Source organism: Pristis pectinata, chromosome 18, assembly GCF_009764475.1.
Source record: "Pristis pectinata isolate sPriPec2 chromosome 18, sPriPec2.1.pri, whole genome shotgun sequence".
Lineage (NCBI taxonomy): Eukaryota > Metazoa > Chordata > Chondrichthyes > Rhinopristiformes > Pristidae > Pristis > Pristis pectinata.
Window position 1 is genome coordinate 28269960 of NC_067422.1, and position 19246 is coordinate 28289205.

Below are 19246 nucleotides of genomic sequence, written 5' to 3' on the forward strand. Positions count from 1 at the left end.
AGTGTATTAACACCTCTTTAAAACTACTCAATTTGAATTATTAATTGTTCCAAAATGCCTCCCATACCAATTTGTGTAGCATGATCTACACTAATTTGGTTCTGCTGAGCAAACAAAATCATGACTGAGTTTAGAAATGCAAATGTACTTGAATGACTTTGTGCCTGATTTAGAACATTGAACTTGCTCAAAATATTTTGGCGAGTTTTATCGGAATGGAAGCAGCCTTTAAGCTTATTCTGTACAATCAGGTAATACTTGATCTTCATGTCATCTTCATTTGCTCACTTTTACTTCATCTCCCTTGATATATTCCCATGTAAAGATGGATCTGTTTTGGAAGTTTGTTTATTTGGTATCTGAGTTTGTCCTGATTTCAAGTTCTCATTTTAAATGAATTCTTTAATCAGTTAAAGTACTTTGATTTGGTCAACCCAAGCTTCTGAATTCAAAGGGAGTTCAACGTTTTAAGTAATATACTCTCACCCTGGCATCATTCTGATTTAGCTTGCACCATATTCTTACCAAGGATAAATTTGACATTTGATGCCAAAAAAATTTTGAAATGGGACTGAGCATCACTTTCTTGACTTGAGAATCTGAGTTCTGCTGAGGGTGTCATTTTGCATGCTGTTTGTGAGAACTCAAATTGCAAGTTACTTTTATAATTTTGCAAATTCTGGATCTGAATACTTTTGAAATGCTGCTAAAAATTATGATAGTAGAAATTAAGATTTTATTAGTTACTAATTTCTTCCCTCATTTTGCAGTTTGGCATCTGCAAGCTTCCTTCCAAAATACTTCAGTTCTAAGTGGAGCTTTTCCAAGTTTCAGGTTCCTTCTGGGTCACCTTGTATCTGTGCCTTCGGTGCTGAAACAAATGCTGTTGTTGGTAAGTTTCATTCTCCATCCACCATCTGTAGATATTGAAATGTGCATCTAGAGAATTACATACACAAGTACAGGGGTTATGCGTGGTACATCTGGATTATTATATACAGTCTTGGTCTCCTTGTTTAAGGAGAGATGTTAATGTCTTGGAAGCAGTTTGGAGACTGTTTGTTTACTAGACTTTTTATTTATGCAGCACGGTAACAAGCCCTTCCGGCCCAATGAGTATCTGGAATGGTCAGCTTGTTTTGAGTAAGGCTGGACAGGCTAAGCTTGTATCCTTGTTTAGAAGAGTGGGAATACACTTGATTGAATTATTCTGAAGGATCATCGCATTTGTGTGAGGATAGGATATTTTCACTTTGGGAGAATCTGGAATTTGGAGTCAGGCTTAAAAATTAATCACTTCTTTAAGATAGTGATGAGTCATTGGACTCCATTCTTTCCAAATCCTCAAAGGATGGTAGATGTGGACTACTTGAATATTTTTAAGGTTGAGGTAGGCAGACTTCTAACAAGCAAGTGAAAGTTGTCTGTGGATAGATGGTAATGTGGAGCTAAGGTTACATTCAGATCTGCCATAACATTAAATGGTGGAGGAGGCTGGAGGGAGCAATGTAGTTGCTGACTGCTCCTAATTATGATTGTAACCTATTAATGGGATTCTTTAGCACCCATTTTCCATGTTACAGATTCAAGTGTTAGTTTGAGCTAGCAATTATTTCCAAGTGAAATCCTGCCTATCACAGAACCGACCCAGCTCAATCCACCTTAGTCCCATTATCTTTCCCCCAACACTGGTTAGCCACCGAAGGACCAAGCCATGTTGCATGTTCTCCTTTACAGTTTCTACCCAAATTTTCCAATAAATTTTATCTTCAAATATTCATGCATTGGGAGATCAGTGCCAATTAATAGCTCTGCTCTCTACCAAGCCTGTTTTTAAAGCTCAGTGTGTGGAAAGCTGTGCTTGACAAACCTTTAGAGGTAACCAAAAAGTAAGAAGGCAGGGCAGTGGATGTTGTCTATTTGGACTTCAACAAGGTCTTCAAGGTCCTGTGTGGTAGGCTGGTCTGGAACATTAGGTCCCATGGAATCCAGGGTGAGCTAGTTAGCTGGATTCAACATTGGCTCAGAAGTAGGAAGCAGAGGGTGATGGTTGAAGGTTGTTTCTCAAATAGAAGCTGACGACTACTGGTGTGCTGCAGGGGTTGGCGTTGGGACCCTTGTTTTTCTTATTTATATAAATGATTTGGATGTGAATGCACAAGGCTTGATCACTTAGTTTATGAATGACACGAAATTAAGAGGTGGTGTTCATAGTGAAGAAGGTTTTCACACATCACAGGGGGATCTTGATAAGTTAGGGAAGTGGACCAAGGAGTGGCAAATGGCTTTCAACATAGCTAAGTGTGAGGTGATGCACTTTGGAAAGTCAAACCAGTGTAGGACTAGTACTATGAATGGTAGGGCACTAGGGAATGTTATGGAACAGAGGGACCTAGGAGTACTAGTACATAGTTTGTTGAAAGTGTGTCACAAGTAGATAGGCTGGTGAAAAAGCTGTATTATGCTGTCTTCATCAGTCAGGGCATTGAGCATAGGAGATGCAACATTATGTTGCAGTTGTTTAAGTCATTGGTGAGCCTGCACTTGGAGTACTTTATACAGTTTTGGTCACCCTGTTGTAGGAACAATGCAACTAAACTAGAAAGAGTGCAGAAAAGATTTGAGGATGTTGCCAGGACTTGAGGGCCTGAGTTACAGGGAGAGGTTGGCCAGGCTAGGTCTTTATTCCTTGGAGTGTAGGAGAATGAGGGGTGACCTTATAGAAATGTTTGTTTAAGTTTGAGAGACATAGATAAGATGGATGGTAACTGTCTCTTCCCCAGGAGTCAAAAGTAGGGGCATAGATTTAGGGTAAGATTTAAAAGGGACCTGAGGGGCAAATACTTCATATAGAGGAAAAAGTTGATGGAATAAACTGCCAGAGAAAGTAGTTGAGGCAGGTACAAGAGTGTCATTTGAGCACTTGGATAGATACATGGAGGGATAGGGACTTAGAGGGATACGGGCTGAACATAGGAAATTGGGACTAGCTGGGTAGGCACCATGGTTTGCATGGACTCGTTGGGTCAGAGGGCATATCTGTGCTGTATTGCACTGACTCGGTTTGAAACTTCACTAGTAGCTTCATCACTTGCAGTTTTTTGTATATCCTGTTCATATTATAGCCGTGTGCTGCAATCTCTGCTGAATTGATTACCCCTCACTTTGTACTGGTTATAGAACAATTCTCAGTACAGAACTTAATCAGGGTACACCCCATGCATACTGAAGATTGTCACGATTCATTTTTTCCTCTGCTCCACTGGCAGTCTTTCATGCAGCTATTATGTGGCTAGCATGAGGAGAGTTCCTTTGAATGGTACCTTGTCCAAAGATCATGACAAAAGATGAGGTAGTTGAGAACTTAAGATGCAACCCCATTTGAGTTGTTTCAGTACATGATTCTGGTCGGACACCACCACAGCATTGTCTAATTTGTTTGACAGGGAATCGGCTTGGGGGTTTCTGCCATATGTAATACACTAAAAAAGGTAAAATCCAATTTTGAGGTAAATCCAATTCCTCCACCCCACTGAGTCCTGAGTAAAGTGCATTAAATCATAAACAACCAGTTAATCACTCAGTGTAAAAGTTCTGAAATTTAAAATGTTAAGCTTTTAAAAGCTGAAAAAAAAATTCTTTCCAGCAGGCTTCTAGTATCAGGAAAAGATCAGAACAGCTGCCTTGTTAGGACTAACCTTCATGGCATCAATACATGTTGTGCTTGGCTGAATAATTATGCAAACGGCTTTGTTCTCCTGCTCATTTAAAAGTTTTGTATTTATTCTAGCATTAATGTAATTTTACAGGAGTACTTGGATTTAAGATGTAAGGAAAACAAATTTACTTTTAAGTGCTTATTAAATCAGTTTCCTTCCTCACTCTTCATAATGTTGAATAGCATGTCATTTTACTGCTAACTTGTGTACAGGGTCATTGTACAGCTTAAAATCTATTCAAAGTTTGCATATTAGAAAGTTTCAAACTTAATGAAATTTCATGTATCTGAGCTAATACTGAACATTTTCTATTTTAATGAAAAAGGATAAAGTAATTGTAAATTTTATTACAAATGTTTAACGATAGACCCATTACTGCATTTAAAAAAAACTGGTTTCTATTTCATTGCAGCAATTTGTGCTGATGGCAGCTATTACAAATTTTTATTCAACACCAAAGGTGAATGCACCCGTGATGTGTATGCACAGTTCCTGGAAATGACTGACGATAGGATATGAATGCAAAGAATACGATTACAAATAATCTTCAAACAAACGAGTGTTGCTGTGTTGTAGCCTGCCTCCTAAAAGGACAGTGTTGAGTGACTAAACATCAGTTAAACTGAGGAATATAATTAACCTCTGGGTGGACCACTGGAAGAACAGCGTACTGATGCTTCCATATTATTTCTGCCATTTTCCTGTTCTGTTTTATAATGTTACTGGGTTGAGAGAGAATCCTCTAAAGTCAATAGAAATACAAACTTAGTGAGCACAGGAAGTTATCAGTTCTTCAGACTTTTATATTAAAACACCAGAACTAATTGTGCCTGCTTAAGCCCTTTGTTATCTGGATGTTTACAGTCTGAAGTTTGAAAGCAGCAGGTTCAGCAATGTATGCTATACCTGCTGACAGATTTTTGTCTGATGCGAGTTTGTGTTCTTGATGAGTAATTTCCTAAAGGATGGTTCAGGTCTCATCTTTTTCATTCTAAATAATGTGGTCAGTGAGAGCAAAAGGGTTAAATGGAAAGTGCACAACATTTAACAGCTGAACTGTTAACTTGATCAGCTACTGGAATAGATTGGTACCTTTATTCCATTTTGCAGTCCAAGCATAAAGTTAAACTGCTGTTTGTTTTGAACAGGATGCCCAATTTGTTATGTCATTCTTGTTATGTGAATACAGTACAAAACATTGAGTTGTAAAACCTCAATGCAAACTCCACACAAATCCAACTTGTATATTGCTGATCAATTTTGGAAGTTTTAATGGAAATGACTTTTGTCTGGATGTAATGGGGATTTAAATATGTTTCACTGGTACATTTGTCTAACGATCTGGCATCTAGGTTGAAAGCATTTTGTAAACTGAAAACAAACAATCATTGTAGATTTTGCAGAATAAACCATTACAAACAGCTACATTAAAGGTGGTTCATATTGGTCATGTTAAATTTTTTTTTCAGAAGACTCAAGTCATCCCTCATTTTTCAAAAAATTTAACAGCTTTCATTTGTGATTGCTCCATTTATACACATGATTCACTAGTTCTAGCACAATCTTATTAGTGATGTAATTTTAAATACATCTGGTAATTCTAATTTAAAAATGAGCCAGTTAGGTTAAATTTTGTGCAAATTTTCTTGCTTAACCAGAAAAGATTTTTGAATTAAGTTGGCTCTTTGAAGGAAAGAATCCGGAATGAGTTCTCCAAGTAAGTTTTCCATGGAAAATGTCAGAACAGACTTGAATGAAACTCTTTCAAATGTCCTATTTAAGCAGACTGATATAGATGTGATGTACTGTACAGTGATGTGGTTTATATTTGGAAATCAGTAATGAGTTTATGGACAGAAGACAATTATAACTGACATACTGTTACATAACAATGTTACACTACTGCTTATTTTAAAATCGGACAGGCAGCACTATACCTCACTTTGAAATTGCAATAGGACAACTGCATGTGGACATTTTGAAGAATTCAGCTTGAGCTTTTAAGAAAATGCTTCCAGTAAACAAGGAAGATTAATTTGAAATTCTATTGAGTTAGTAAGCTGTCACATATGGTTAACAACTTTCACTATAGCTTTTATAAGGCCACTTTTTTCCTTCTGTAATTGTACAGCTATTGAATGGGACTCTCATAATGGGTTCTTAAGAGGATGACTTTAATAATGCACATAACTTTAATACTAACCAGTGTTTATATGCACCTTTGAATTCTGGAATTATAAATTAAAATCAAATAAAATGTATATAGGTTTGTCTGCATGTAAAATTCTGTTAATGAAAGCTCAGTTACATCCACTTTTTACTAAAAATGTTTATTAAATTTTTCATGTATTAATGTTGAATCATTTGTGTATAATTTGCTATTTCACTGCCTTAATAAAAGGTAATTGTAGCCTTCAATAGTTGTTACTAATTATATTTATGCTATTACAGCAAAATGCATTTTAATTTGAATAGGTTTGGGTTGCACTGAATTTTATTGCCACACCTTGAATGCAACTTTTCCAATTTTAAAATTTGAATCTATTAGATTTTTAAAATCTTTCATCAGTTTTTGGGCAAGTCCACAGCTGAAGGTTGTTTGAAGACCAACTGCACAGAATACAGGACCATAATATTCCACTAAGAAGGAAAAACGAGGATGGTAAGTGAACCTCGGATGATAGTTGTGAATTTAGTCAAGAAGGAAAAGGAACCTTATGTAAGGTTCAGGAAGCTAAAATCAAACTGGTCCCTTGAGGATTATAAAGCTAGAAAAGAAGAGAGGTGGGAGAGTCAACACGGGCCATGAGAAGTTCTCGGCAAGTAAGATCGAGGAGAAGTACATGGAGGATATTGAGAGCAGTGTGGGGCTTGCTAATATGCTTGGGCATTTAGAGATGAGAGGCTGTGTTCAGTCTCAAAGAATGTCAAGGTGGATAAGGCCCCAGGACCTGATGCAACATGCCATAGGTTTTTGAGAGAGGCAAGAGATGAGATTACTGGGGCCTTGAGAGAGGCAAATAGCTAATGTTATTTCTTTGTTCAAGAAGGGAAATGGGGATAATCCTGAAAATTGTAGACCTTGGCTTGACTTGGCTGTTTGGATTCAGAATTGGCTTGCCCATCATAGTAGGTGGAGGGTAGTGGTTGTTGGGTCCTATTCTGGCTGGGGGTCTGTATTGGGACCTCTGCTGTTTGTGATTGACATCCAAATAATTTATGTATAATATTATATCAATGTGGATGGGTGGATTGGTAGATTTGCAGATAACAAAGATTGGGGGATACTGTGGAAGACTGCCAAAGGATACAAGTGGGATATATGGATCAATTACAGCTATGGGTGGAGAAGTGACAGATGGAATTTAATCTGAGCAAGTGTAAGTGTTGCACTGTGGCAGATCAAACTTAAAGGGACAGTACACAGTTAATGCCAGGACCCTTAAGAGCATCCATGTACAGAGGGATTTTGAAATCCAAGTCCATAGCTCCCTGAAAATGGCTATACAAGTTGATAAGGTGGTATATGGTATATCTCCCCTTATTACTCAAGGCATTGATTTCAAGAGTCAGGAAGTCATGTTGCAGCTTTATAAAACTCTAGTTAGGCTGCTTCTGGAGTATTGCATTCAGTTCTAGTTGCCCCATTACAGGAAGGATGTGGAGGTTACAGAGAGGGTGCAGAAAAGGTTTATTAGGATGCTGCCTAGATTAGAAGGCATATGCTATAACCAGGGTTGATCTTTATCCCAGGGTCAAAATGTCTGATATTATAAGGCATGCATTTAAGGTGCAAGGGGACAATTCAAAGATGTGCAGGGCAAGTCTTTTGTTTTTAAAGTGGTGGGTGCCTGGAATGCACTGCCGGGGTGGTGGTGAAGCAGATACAATAGGTGTTTAAGAGGCTCTTACTGGGGCACATGAATATACAAAGAAAGGAGGGATATGGACCATGAGCCAGCACAATATTGTGGGCTGAAGGGCCTGTTCTTGTGCTTACTGTTCTGTTTCACACCAAGCTCTACTAGTGGAATGTTGGGTATTCTCTTGTCTATCAATGGTTTGTACAAAATGTTGAGATTTGTTAATAGTGGGCTGTAATTTTCAATATCTTAAAGTTAACCTTGGCCAAATAACAATCCATGCATCAAACTTTAAATGGTGGTATATGTAAAGCCCTAACGTTAAACATTTAAAGACACTTGGACAAGTACATGGATAGGAAAGGTTGAGGTGTATGGGACTAGCTTAGATGTAAAATTGAGAGTGAGACTTGGTTTAGACAAGGGGAGGGGGTCAGGCTGGGGAAGAGCTTAAAACTGCCAAATTCAGATAAATCAAATCCTATCACCAACTCATTGTGGAAATACATCAAGAAAAATCCCCTTCAATTGATTGTGTGCATATAGCTTTAAATAAATGGAACAAGACTTAAAATTCTAAAATCTTTATGGGGGGATAATACCAGAAATAGATTATACAATCACCACTGTTGTAAACAATGTGTTCTCTTTTGAGCAAATAGCTGCTAGTGCTTCACTGATACTCCCTGGTTTCTGCATTGCATGTGAGGGCAGGAGTTGGTGAGTTGATTGTTGCAACCATCACTAACTCCATTGTGTTAAAGTGTAATCCTTCCATTTAAAGCCTGCCACCCATGAACACAACTGTAACCTTGCTATTGTGGCACTGTAGGCCATTATGCTTACTGTAACTGATTACTTGTCACTTCACTAACTGCCACATACACACTCACTTCTGTCACTGTATATTAGCTCGGGCACTTCATTACCATCATTCTTTATCATCTCCTTAAAAACACTTTTCCTGCCAAACTAATTTAACGATTGTGATCCCATCTACCAGATCTGGCTGAATCACAAGTGCCATCTTGTCTTGTGCTCCTCTAAAATCACTATCTTCTGCAAAATTGTTCCAACCTCTTTTCCTTCCTCCACCCAAACTTGCTTTTGATAATGACCTACCCAGTCCACTAAACTTTTAGTATATTATTCTAAGTGATTTACTTGCACTTTTCAAAAAAAAAAATCACAGCCCTTGCTCATACATAGTCACAACATGCATCTCAATATTTCCATAGCCACTTGCCTGAACACAAAACCTCAGAGCTTGTGGAAGGCTAGTGCAGAAATTGCAGCGGCCCTGGCAGAGATATTTAAAACATCCTTAGCCACGGGTGAGATGGCAGAGGATAGTTAATGTTTTTTCATTGTTCAAGAAAGGCTCTAAGGAGTCAGGAAATGATAGGCCAGTGAGCCTGACATCAGTTGTGGATTGTAAGGGACAGGACATAATTATTTGGATAGACAGGGCCTGATTAGGGATAGTCAACAATGGCTTTGTGTGTGGTAGGTCATATCTAACCAGAGTTTTGAGGAGGTTACCAAGAAGGTTGATGAAGGAAAGGTGGTGGTTGTTGTCAAAGGTCTTGCTAAAGTCCATGTAGACAAAGTCCCACATGTGAGGCTGGTCCAGAAGGTTAAGTCACTTGGCACTCAGGATGAAGTAGCCAAATGGATTCAACATTGGCTTAGCGGAAAAACCAGAGAGTGGTAGTAGATGGTTCTCTGACTGGAAGCCTGTGACTAGTAGTGTGCCATAGGGATCTGTGCTGGGTCCATTGTTTATCATCTAATCATTAATATAGATGATTGTGGTAAACTGGATCAGCGAGTTTGTGAATGACAAGACTGGGGACATCATGGACCATGAGGAAGGCTATCAGAGCTTGCAGTGTGATCTTGACTAGCTAGGAAAATGGGCCGAAAAATGGCAGAAAATGGGCTGAAAATTCCACAACACTCCCCAGGGCCCTACCGTTGACTGTACAAGTACATAGTTCACTGAAAGTGGCATCACAGGTAGACAAGGTCATGAAGGTGGCATTTGGCACAGTGGCCTTCAGTCTGGGTATTGAGTATAGGAGTTGAGGAAATATGTTGCAGTTCTACAAGATGTTGGGGAGGCCACACTAAGGGTATTGTGTACAGTTTTGATAACCCTGTTATAGGAAATATGTCAATAAACTGGTAAGAATGCAAAGATTTCAGAATGTTGTCAAGACTCAAGGGCCTGAGTTGTAGGGAGTGGTTGGGCAGGCTAAAACTTAAGGTCACCCCTCTGTCTCCTACACTCCAAGAAAGAGGTGTACAAAATCATGAGCAGTGCATTCATCTTTTCTCTCTTCTTCCACCACATCCTCCATCCGCGCCCCCCCCCCCCAGGAAACAGAACCAAAAACTACATGGCATAGGTTTAAAGCAAGGAGAAAGATTTAAAAGGGTCCTGAGGGCCATCCTCGTGCAGAAGGTAGTGCATATGGAGATGAGCTGCCAAAGAAAGCAGTTGAAACAGGTACAATAACATTTAAGAGACATATGGATAGGTACATGGATGGGAGAGGTTTAGGGGATATGGGCCAAACTCAGGCAAACAGGACTAGCTTAGGGGGGCACTTCAGTTGGCATGGGCCAAAGGGCCTATTTCTGCACCGTATTACTGACTCCATGACTCTATGAAATGGATCCATTTGGCAGAACACTAGCTGACAGTGTTCAATAGGGCAAGTGTGGGATTATCCACTTTGGATCCAAGACAGAATACTGGAAATATTTTCTTAATGATGAAAGGCTGGGAAGAGCAAAAGGCCTTGAAGATTTAACAATTGACAGAGAATCAATGGAAAACTTGATCACAGGTTGCATAACAAGTACAGGCTTCAGTTCAGTAGCTACTGATCTAAAACTTAAATTGTCAAAGCTTCAAAGTCAAGGCAAAAAAAAAACAAATCTTGATGTTTGTAGCATCTAAAAATAGAGCAGGTGGGACTGAAATCAGGAAGCCTTTTACTTATCAGTAGTGGAGATCTGGATGACTGCCTGCAAAAGGCTGTAAATACTTGGTTCATTGACATTTAAGATTAAGGTTGATATATTTGGAGGGTTTCAAGAGCTGGATCAAGACTGGCAGTCAAGATTCAGGTCAGCAATCATTTTACAGAATGACTGAACAGGCTTCTGAAGTATTCTGCTGCCAAAACCTGCCAAGTGAATTCATTGTTCCACTTCTCCCCTGGTTATCAATCTATTCACATTCAGCTGATTCAAAACTCTGCTCCCCATACTCATTCTGGCCTAGCTCTCAAAACACCAAATTTTAAATGTATTGAGGGTTCTATGTTGAAAATCCCTCCATTCTCAACTCTCCCATTTCCTAACTTCCTACAGTCCTTCAGGTTCTACATCTGGCCCCTTCACTACACAATTGATAGCAGTTTGGGGTTATCTTTTGAAGATCCTTTCAAAACTAAATTTTTGATTTAAATCTTTGGCTACCCTTCTCAATATCTTATGTGACTCAGCATCTTTCTTCTTGGTTATGCACTCAGTATGCAAGTTTCCACGTGGGAAGCACTATATTGGAGCACATTTCATGTTAAATCATACTGTTGCCACTCATTGTGATGCACTAGTTGCTTTATTCTGGATGCTTTAGCAGCCTTGGTGTTTATTTAATAGCTTTGATAACATTATTCATTCAATGCACTTCTTGTGGCCTGACTGCAAACTTTCCAACAGCTAATATAATTCAATACACTATTTTACTGGTTTAAGACCAAACCCTGACGAGAGTCAGAGTAATACAGCACAGAAACACACCCTTCGGCCCATCTTGATCATGCTGACCAAGATGCCTACCTGAGCTAGTCCCATGTCCCTCTGAACCTTTCCTATTCATGTACCTGTCCAAATGTCTTTTAAACATTGTAATTGTACCCACCTCGACAGCTTCCTCGGGCATTTGACGGGAATGTGGGAAGAATAGTGACTATTTCCTCCTAGGACCAGCATTCTACACTTAATAATTTGGGTGTTCCAATTTCTATGATTTCCAATTATCATGTTCCAACACTGGATCTTGCTGGCATGTAGGAATTAATGGTATTCATGATAACCTTTGTGGTTGGGGAGTAAGATTGCTCATTTAGAGGGTTGTGGCTTTGTTTGCTCTACCGTGCTGTACAGCCCACTGCAACATGAAACATACAAATGTTTTCTTCTGATTAAAGGAAGATTTGGATATAATTATTGATAAAGCTTGCAGGTAGTATAAAATGAACAAAACTAATCAAATTGCTTCCTCTCAAAGCCAACAACATCAAAATCAAACTCAAGGACATGCAAAAAAAAACCTCAAACCACAGGTTCATCTTGTTGGAAAAAATTCAGTTATTCCCTCATAAGTGGCAACAACTTATGGCATAAATAGAAATATATTGAATTAGGCAAAACAATACTTACTGCTATTAAATTGGTCAGAGGTCATTCAGCCAGGCTATAGACTATTTACCTACCCTTGCTCATACCTGTCAATTTACCCATCAGCTGTTTGAAAGAAGCACTCGCCTGCCATTACATACAAACAGCTTAACTCCATGCCCCAATGCTCCAGCCTCTAGATTTCCGAAACCGTCCCTGAATCAATACTCCAGAGGATACAAAAGGGTACCGACTGTGAATAGGGATGAGTGTATATTACAAAGGGCATCCTCCATTATTACCCCAGTTATCCAAACTACCCCTTCAACCTATTCCAGTGGACCTTTCTCCTAACCCTTGTAGATAATTGGGACCTTTTTTGGGGGAGGCATGACCTATTCGCTAAGGATGGGTTGCACCTAAACTCCAGAGGTTCCAATATCTTGGCGGGAATGTTTGATTTAGTTGTAGGGGAGGGTTTAAACTGATCTGGCAGGGGGATGGAAACCAGGATGTTAGGTTACAAGATGCTAAGGTAAAGGAGGGAGTTTATAGAAACAAGTCCAATGAGGATGGCAAGAAGGACAGGCAGGTGAGAAGTCAGGATAGGGGATGAGGTATATAGGAACATGTCTAAGGTAGTATGTAGTGAAGATGGTAAGAAGGATAGACAGGTGGAAAGCCAGGATAATCTGCTGAACAATAGAAGTACAACAAAATTAATAGCAGATACCGGACTAAACGTACTGTATTTAAATGCACGTAGCATTAGGAATAAGGTAGATGACCTAGTGGCACAACTACAGGTTAATAAATATGACATTGTGGCAATCATCGAGTCATGGCTTTATGATGGATGTGACTGGGAACAATGTCCAGGGGTACACAGTGTATAGGAAGGATAGGCGGGTAGGCAGAGGGGGAGGTGTGGCCATGATGGTTAGTAGTGATATAAAATCGATAGAAAGGAAGGATATTGGGTCAGAGGAGGTGGAATCCTTGTGGGTGGAGCTAAGGAATAGCAAGGGTAAAAGGACAATAGTAGCAGTCATATATAGGCCCCCTAATAGCAGTCAGCAAGTGGACGATAAGTTGCAGTTTGAGATAGAAAAAGCATGCCAGAGTGACAATGTGAAGATAATTATGGGGGATTTTAACATGAAGGTGGACTGGGAAATCCAGAATGGCGGTAGTACTCAGGAGAGGGAATTTGTGGAATGTCTAAGGGACGTTTTTCTCGAGCAACTTGTTGAAGAGCCCACCAGGGGATCGGCTGTTTTGGATTGGGTGCTGTGTAATGAACCGGAGGTGATTAAGGAACTAAAGGTAAAGGAACCACTGGGAACCAGTGATCACAATATGATTGAGTTCAGTTTCAAGTTTGAGAAGGAGAAACTGATAACTGGTGTATCGATATTTCAGTGGAACAAAAGAAATTACAATGGTATGAGAGAGGAGTTGGCCCTAATTGATTGGAAGAGTAAGCTGGCTGGAGGGACGGCAGAGGAGAAATGGAAGGAATTTCTACAGGAAATAAGGAAATTGCAGGATGGATATATTCCAAGAAAAAAGGTTTTTAATAGAAAAAAGGCACAAATGTGGATAACGAGAGGTGAAGGCTAAAACAAAAGCAAAAGGAGCGGCGTACAAAGAAGCAAAAATTAGTGGGAAAACAGAAGACTGGGAAGCTTTTAAAAACCTGCAGAGAGAAACTAAGAAGGTCATTAGGAAAGAAAAGATGAATTATGAAAGGAAGTTGGCAGATAACATTCGAAAGGATACTAAGAGTTTTTTTAAATACATAAGGTGTAAAAGAGAGACACGGGTTGATATAGGACCAATTGATAACAGTGTAGGAGCTATTATAATGGACGATAGAGAGATGGCAGAGGAATTGAATGAATATTTTGCATCGGTCTTCACCGTGGAGGACATCAGCAATGTGCCGGTTAGTCAGGAGTCTCACGAAATGGAATTGAGTTCAGTTAAGATTACTAGGGAGAAGGTGCGAGGAAAACTAAATGGACTAAAGACTGATAAGTCTCCCAGACCGGATGAGGTGCATCCCCGGGTTCTGAAGGAGGTGGCTTTAGAGATAGCAGAGGCATTGGCGATAATTTTCCAGAAATTGATAGATTCCGGCGTGGTTCCGGAGGACTGGAGGGTCGCAAATGTAGTTCCGTTGTATAAGAAAGGAGGGAGGCAGCATAAAGGAAATTACAGACCTATTAGTCTAACGTCAGTGGTGGGAAAGTTATTGGAATCTATCCTCAAAGACGGGGTTACGGAATACCTAGAGGCGCAGGGCAGGATAGGTCCTAGCCAACGTGGTTTTGTGAAGGGAAGATCCTGCCTGACCAACCTATTGGAGTTTTTTGAAGAAATCACAGGTAAGGTGGATAAGGGAGAGGCAGTAGATGTTGTGTATTTAGACTTTCAAAAGGCCTTTGATAAGGTGCCTCACAAGAGACTGATTAATAAGAGGTCATGGAATTACAGGTAGGATAACAGAATGGGTGGAGCATTGGCTGGTTGACAGGAAGCAAAGAGTGGAAATAAAAGGATCTCGTTCTGGTTGGTTACCGGTTACTAGTGGTGTGCCGCAGGGGTCGGTGTTGGGACCGCTCCTTTTTACCTTGTACATTAACGATTTGGATGATGGAATAAATGGTTTCGTGGCTAAGTTTGCGGATGACACCAAGATAGGGGGAGGAGTAGGGAGTATTGAAGAGATAGGAAGGTTGCAGAGGGACCTAGACAGTTTAGGAGAACGGGCAAGGAAATGGCAGATGAGATTCAATGTAGGGAAATGTGCAGTTGTACACTTTGGAAGCAGAAATAAGCGGGCAGATTATTATCTAGGAGGAGAGAAAATCCAAAGCACGGAAGTACAAAGGGACTTGGGGGTACTCGTGCAGGATACCTTAAAGGTTAACCACCAGGTCGGATCGGTGGTAAAGAAAGCGAATGCTATGTTGGCATTCATTTCGAGAGGTATAGTGTATAAAAGTAAGGAAGTGTTGATGAGGCTCTACGGGGCACTAGTGAGGCCTCATTTGGAATATTGTGCGCCGTTTTGGGCCCCACATCTTAGGAAGGATGTGTTGACGTTGGAGAGGGTTCAGAGGAGATTTACGAGGATGATTCCAGGAATGAAAGGGCTTACGTATGAGGAGCGTTTGTCGGCTCTTGGACTGTACTCGCTGGAGTACAGAAGAATGAGAGGGGACCTCATAGTGACATTTAAAATATTGATAGGGAAGGACAGAGTAAATGTGGCTAGGCTGTTTCCCTTGGTGGGTGAGTCCAGGACCAGAGGGCACAATCTTAGAATTAGAGGGTACAGTTTCAAAACAGAGATGAGGAAAAATTTCTTTAGCCAGAGGGTGGTGAATTTGTGGAACTCCTTGCCACGTACAGCAGTGGAGGCCAGATCAGTGGGGGCGTTCAAGGAGGAGATAGATAGCTATCTAAATAGTCAGGATATCAAGGGATATGGGGATAAGGCCGGTAATTGGGATTAGGATAGTTTTTTTTTTCTTCTTCTTCCCCCATTCCTCATTTCTATTTCCCTTTCCTTGGAGCAGACTCGATGGGCCGAATGGCCTGCTTCTGCTCCCTTGTCTTGTGATAAGAAAACACATTTCTGAAAAGTGTGAAAAAACATTGATTCTTTGCAACACTTAAAACAAAATACTAATAAAAATAGAATGGACAATTACCTGGAATACTTGGCATGTTTAAAAGATAAAAATGTCATATGCAGATCACCTTGGTATCACATTCACACGTTAGTTGGTTTTACTCTTCATCTAAATTGGACAGTGAGATCCTAAATTCAACTTGTAAAAGGCAGCTAAGGAATTTAAAATTCAAATAATTTACATTTGATTCCACAATTAAATAATGCACATAAATGTGATTAATGCAGACCTATCTTCACACAAATACGATGTTAATAAAACAAGCTAAACATTTAAAGAAAAATGCCAAGTTAAGTGATCCACTAAACTACATCAACGCTCATCCCCTTCATCAATTACTACAATGTCCAGTGTGAGTGAAAGGCTGAAACATTTTCAAACATCTCCAGATGGCAATGCAGAATGAATAACCATTCCTGGTCACAGGAGCTTGTTTACAATTGGTTTGATTCACCCCATGTGATATTAAAAAAATGTCTTTCAGCACCTGATGTGGCAAGATTATGGGTTCCAACAACATCCTGACTGAATTACTTAAGATTTTGGTTCCAAGTATAATTGTGCTTCTAGCAAAGTTGATTTTATACAGCACTGGTTGATCTTATACAACACCCAAAGTGCAAAAGCAGGATAAATACAATCCAGACAGTCACCTCTCAATCTTCAGCAAGTGAAGGAAGTATCGTTAGGCATTTTCAAGGGGTACTTAATTCATTAAGAACTTGCTGTTTGGATTCTACGAGGGCCACTCAGTTCCAGATCTTATCACTGGCTTGGTCCAAAACATGAACAAGTGAAAATTCCTGAGCTGAAATAAAAGTGATTGTCTTTGACATCATCGTATGAGATCAAAGGTATCCTAGAAAACTAGTCAATGAGAAACAAGGAGAAAGCATTCCACTGGCTGGAATCATATCAAACATAACAATGTCTGAGATTGATCAACTCTAAAAGGCATCACTGCAGAAACTCCCAAGTCAGCTTCACCTGCTTCATCAACAACCTTCCTGGGGATGTTTGCAGATGGCTGGAAACCAATCAATTCCATTTGCAACTTCTCAAATGATGAATCACATGTAGCAAGATCATTAACGGAATTCCCCATCAATATCTTCCAGGTCAAAGGTGACCTGAAACTGAACTGGGCCAATCATGTAAAAACAGGTTAGAAATTTAGCATTCTGCACAACTCACCCTCCAACTCTTCACAATCTACAAAGTACCATTCAGGAGAGTGGTGAAATACTCTCCACTTTCTCCAGAGGTGCACACTGCAATAACACTTGGGCAGCTTGCCATGACCAATGTTTATTGACTGCATCTCATTAACTCATTTTCTGGAAGAAATGAGCAAAGTGATGGGACTTTGGCCCAGCATCTCAAAAGCACTCAAAGCCACACATTAACTTGACAGGAACCTATTCTGCCATTCTTTCATTATTGCTGGGCCAAAGTCCTATCACAGGGATTATCTAAATACATGATGGCAATTTCAACTACCAGCTCATTGAAATGATGCCCTTGTTGGTGTTGGGCAGATCCCCTAGAAAAATAAGATGCAGAAAATGACCTACAATCTCAATTCAGAAGAAAGCTTTATGTGGAGTAGCACCTCCGGGCGATTTCTTAAATCTGGACACAAGCCATTAATTTTGCTTTAGTCTCCTATTCCTCACTCCAAAGTCTGGAAATGGGGCTAGAGGGGAGGAAAAAACTGCTCTTAAGGTTTGCTGGACAGCAGTAATTTTTGATGTTCATTTTCTGTTTCCTTTACTCACCATGAGATAGCATCACTGGAAACCTCCTGTGATTATTCCATCTGTGTGAGGGAGTTTACTTGAGAACATCCATTCTGTACTCACATTCTTAACACTGCTTTGAGGCTTCTGGGGTTAAGGCAGATAGAACAGTTATCATAGCTGTCAGAACACTAATTTTTGTACAAACCAGGTCAATATTCACATCAATAATCAGATGGAAACACAAGGAACAGTTTTCTCTATAGGTTGGTCACCTCATCAGACTATCCCAAAAATATTTACACCCAAACTGGCAAGTATGATGATGATTAAATCAATGAGTGAACAACTGACTGATTATACAATTCCAAGGAATTATTAAGTACATAAATTGAAGCAACTTTGATTATAGAAACAATACCTAGAGACAACCTCCCTCTCCAGGTAAATCTAATATAAAAATTTAAACTAAGATTAAAAACTTATTAAATGGCTTTGCCCATTATTCGATTACTCAAACTTCTCCATGAAAAAAAAGGAAAAATGACAACTAGTGTACAATTCTTTGCAAACTGATGTAAACAGTGAGCACCTGAAAAACATGCTCATGAAGGTTAGTTACTACAACAGAAACAGAATACACAACTTATTTGCCCCCATAGGTTCGTCAGTTAACTGTGTCCGATCTACAAAAATACTCAGATCAGCAATTTCCATTTTGCAGGAGGGGTTGGGATCAAATTTCTTGTATATCAGAAAGTTGATTTGAAAGGCTTAACTTCGTCTAAGAGTCTTAAATTAGTCTATTAGTCATTAATCAGTACATTCCAAATGCATCAAGTTTAAAAGCTACATGAAATACATTATTAACTGGTAGGCTACCAATGTAAATTAATCCGGACACCCAAAAGATTTGGTCATTGGGAAGTAACTGCAACCTCTAAAGTTAAGACGATCAGCTCACCCTACCCCCGCCTCAAAGATCAAGTTCTGTTGCTAATGCTGTTCATGTAAAACGGAGACCCATTATCATATGGAAATTTTTATCTGTTTTATGCATTCAATAAGTTGACAAGTCAAAATAGGTACACTGCTGTAGACGATATAGTTCAAGTCAAAAACACTGTTCTCTCTCCAAAAGAAACAAAATACATTCATCTTTTAGTGGTAATGTCTGTTTTGACCCACTGCTAGACAATGGGAAATTGCACAATTTGACATCTTTTACATACATTTTCATCATGCAAAAACACCTTTTATTCACTATTGAGAAAAATGTAGCTTGCCAAAAACAAATCATTGAAGTGAAATCTCTTGCAACTATTACAAGAGCAAGTAGCCAGATCAGATTTGGCCCTTCTTTGGGAGAGGAATGTTAAAGCTTGTTGTGTAGAACAGTTGAAAGAGGAAGAGTATTCAGTTATATTGTCACAACTTTAATGTCATAAAAGCAGCATTTGAAGACTATTTTCATATCTAAGAGTCTTCAGGATTTCACCTGGTGTCTCTTCTGAGAATTACCATGGCTCGAGGGTCTTTAGGGATTAACTTCTTGTTCTCAACGATGACTTCTCTACAAACCAGAAGAACCCTCTCACTTCTATGACAGCTTCATGTGAATATCCAATTGTAGCTCCACTTGCACCAACTTAGAGCCTACAGTCTGAAAGGTGAGGATAAGCCGTGGAAAAATCTCCAGAGTTTAATTCCACAGTATATTTTACAGTGCTGATTATTCCATCTGACACTAAAGTCCTTCAGAAAATAATTTCCAGTACTAATAAAACATTCAGTTACAGAGATAA

At 39.5% G+C, this 19246-nt stretch overlaps 1 protein-coding gene across 4 annotated transcripts in view; it reads left to right on the forward strand.

Annotated features, from left to right (window-relative positions):
* Positions 1-6191, forward strand: part of wdr45b (WD repeat domain 45B) — a 29097-nt gene extending 22906 nt beyond the window's left edge. For all 4 annotated transcript variants that reach the window (XM_052032789.1, XM_052032791.1, XM_052032790.1 and 1 more), the window contains exons 9-10: positions 771-892; positions 4132-6191. In XM_052032789.1, the coding sequence (XP_051888749.1) occupies positions 771-892; positions 4132-4238 (229 nt within the window). In that variant the 3' untranslated portion in view covers positions 4239-6191. The remainder of the gene's footprint in view (positions 1-770; positions 893-4131) is intronic.
* Positions 6192-19246: the final 13055 nt, after the last annotated feature.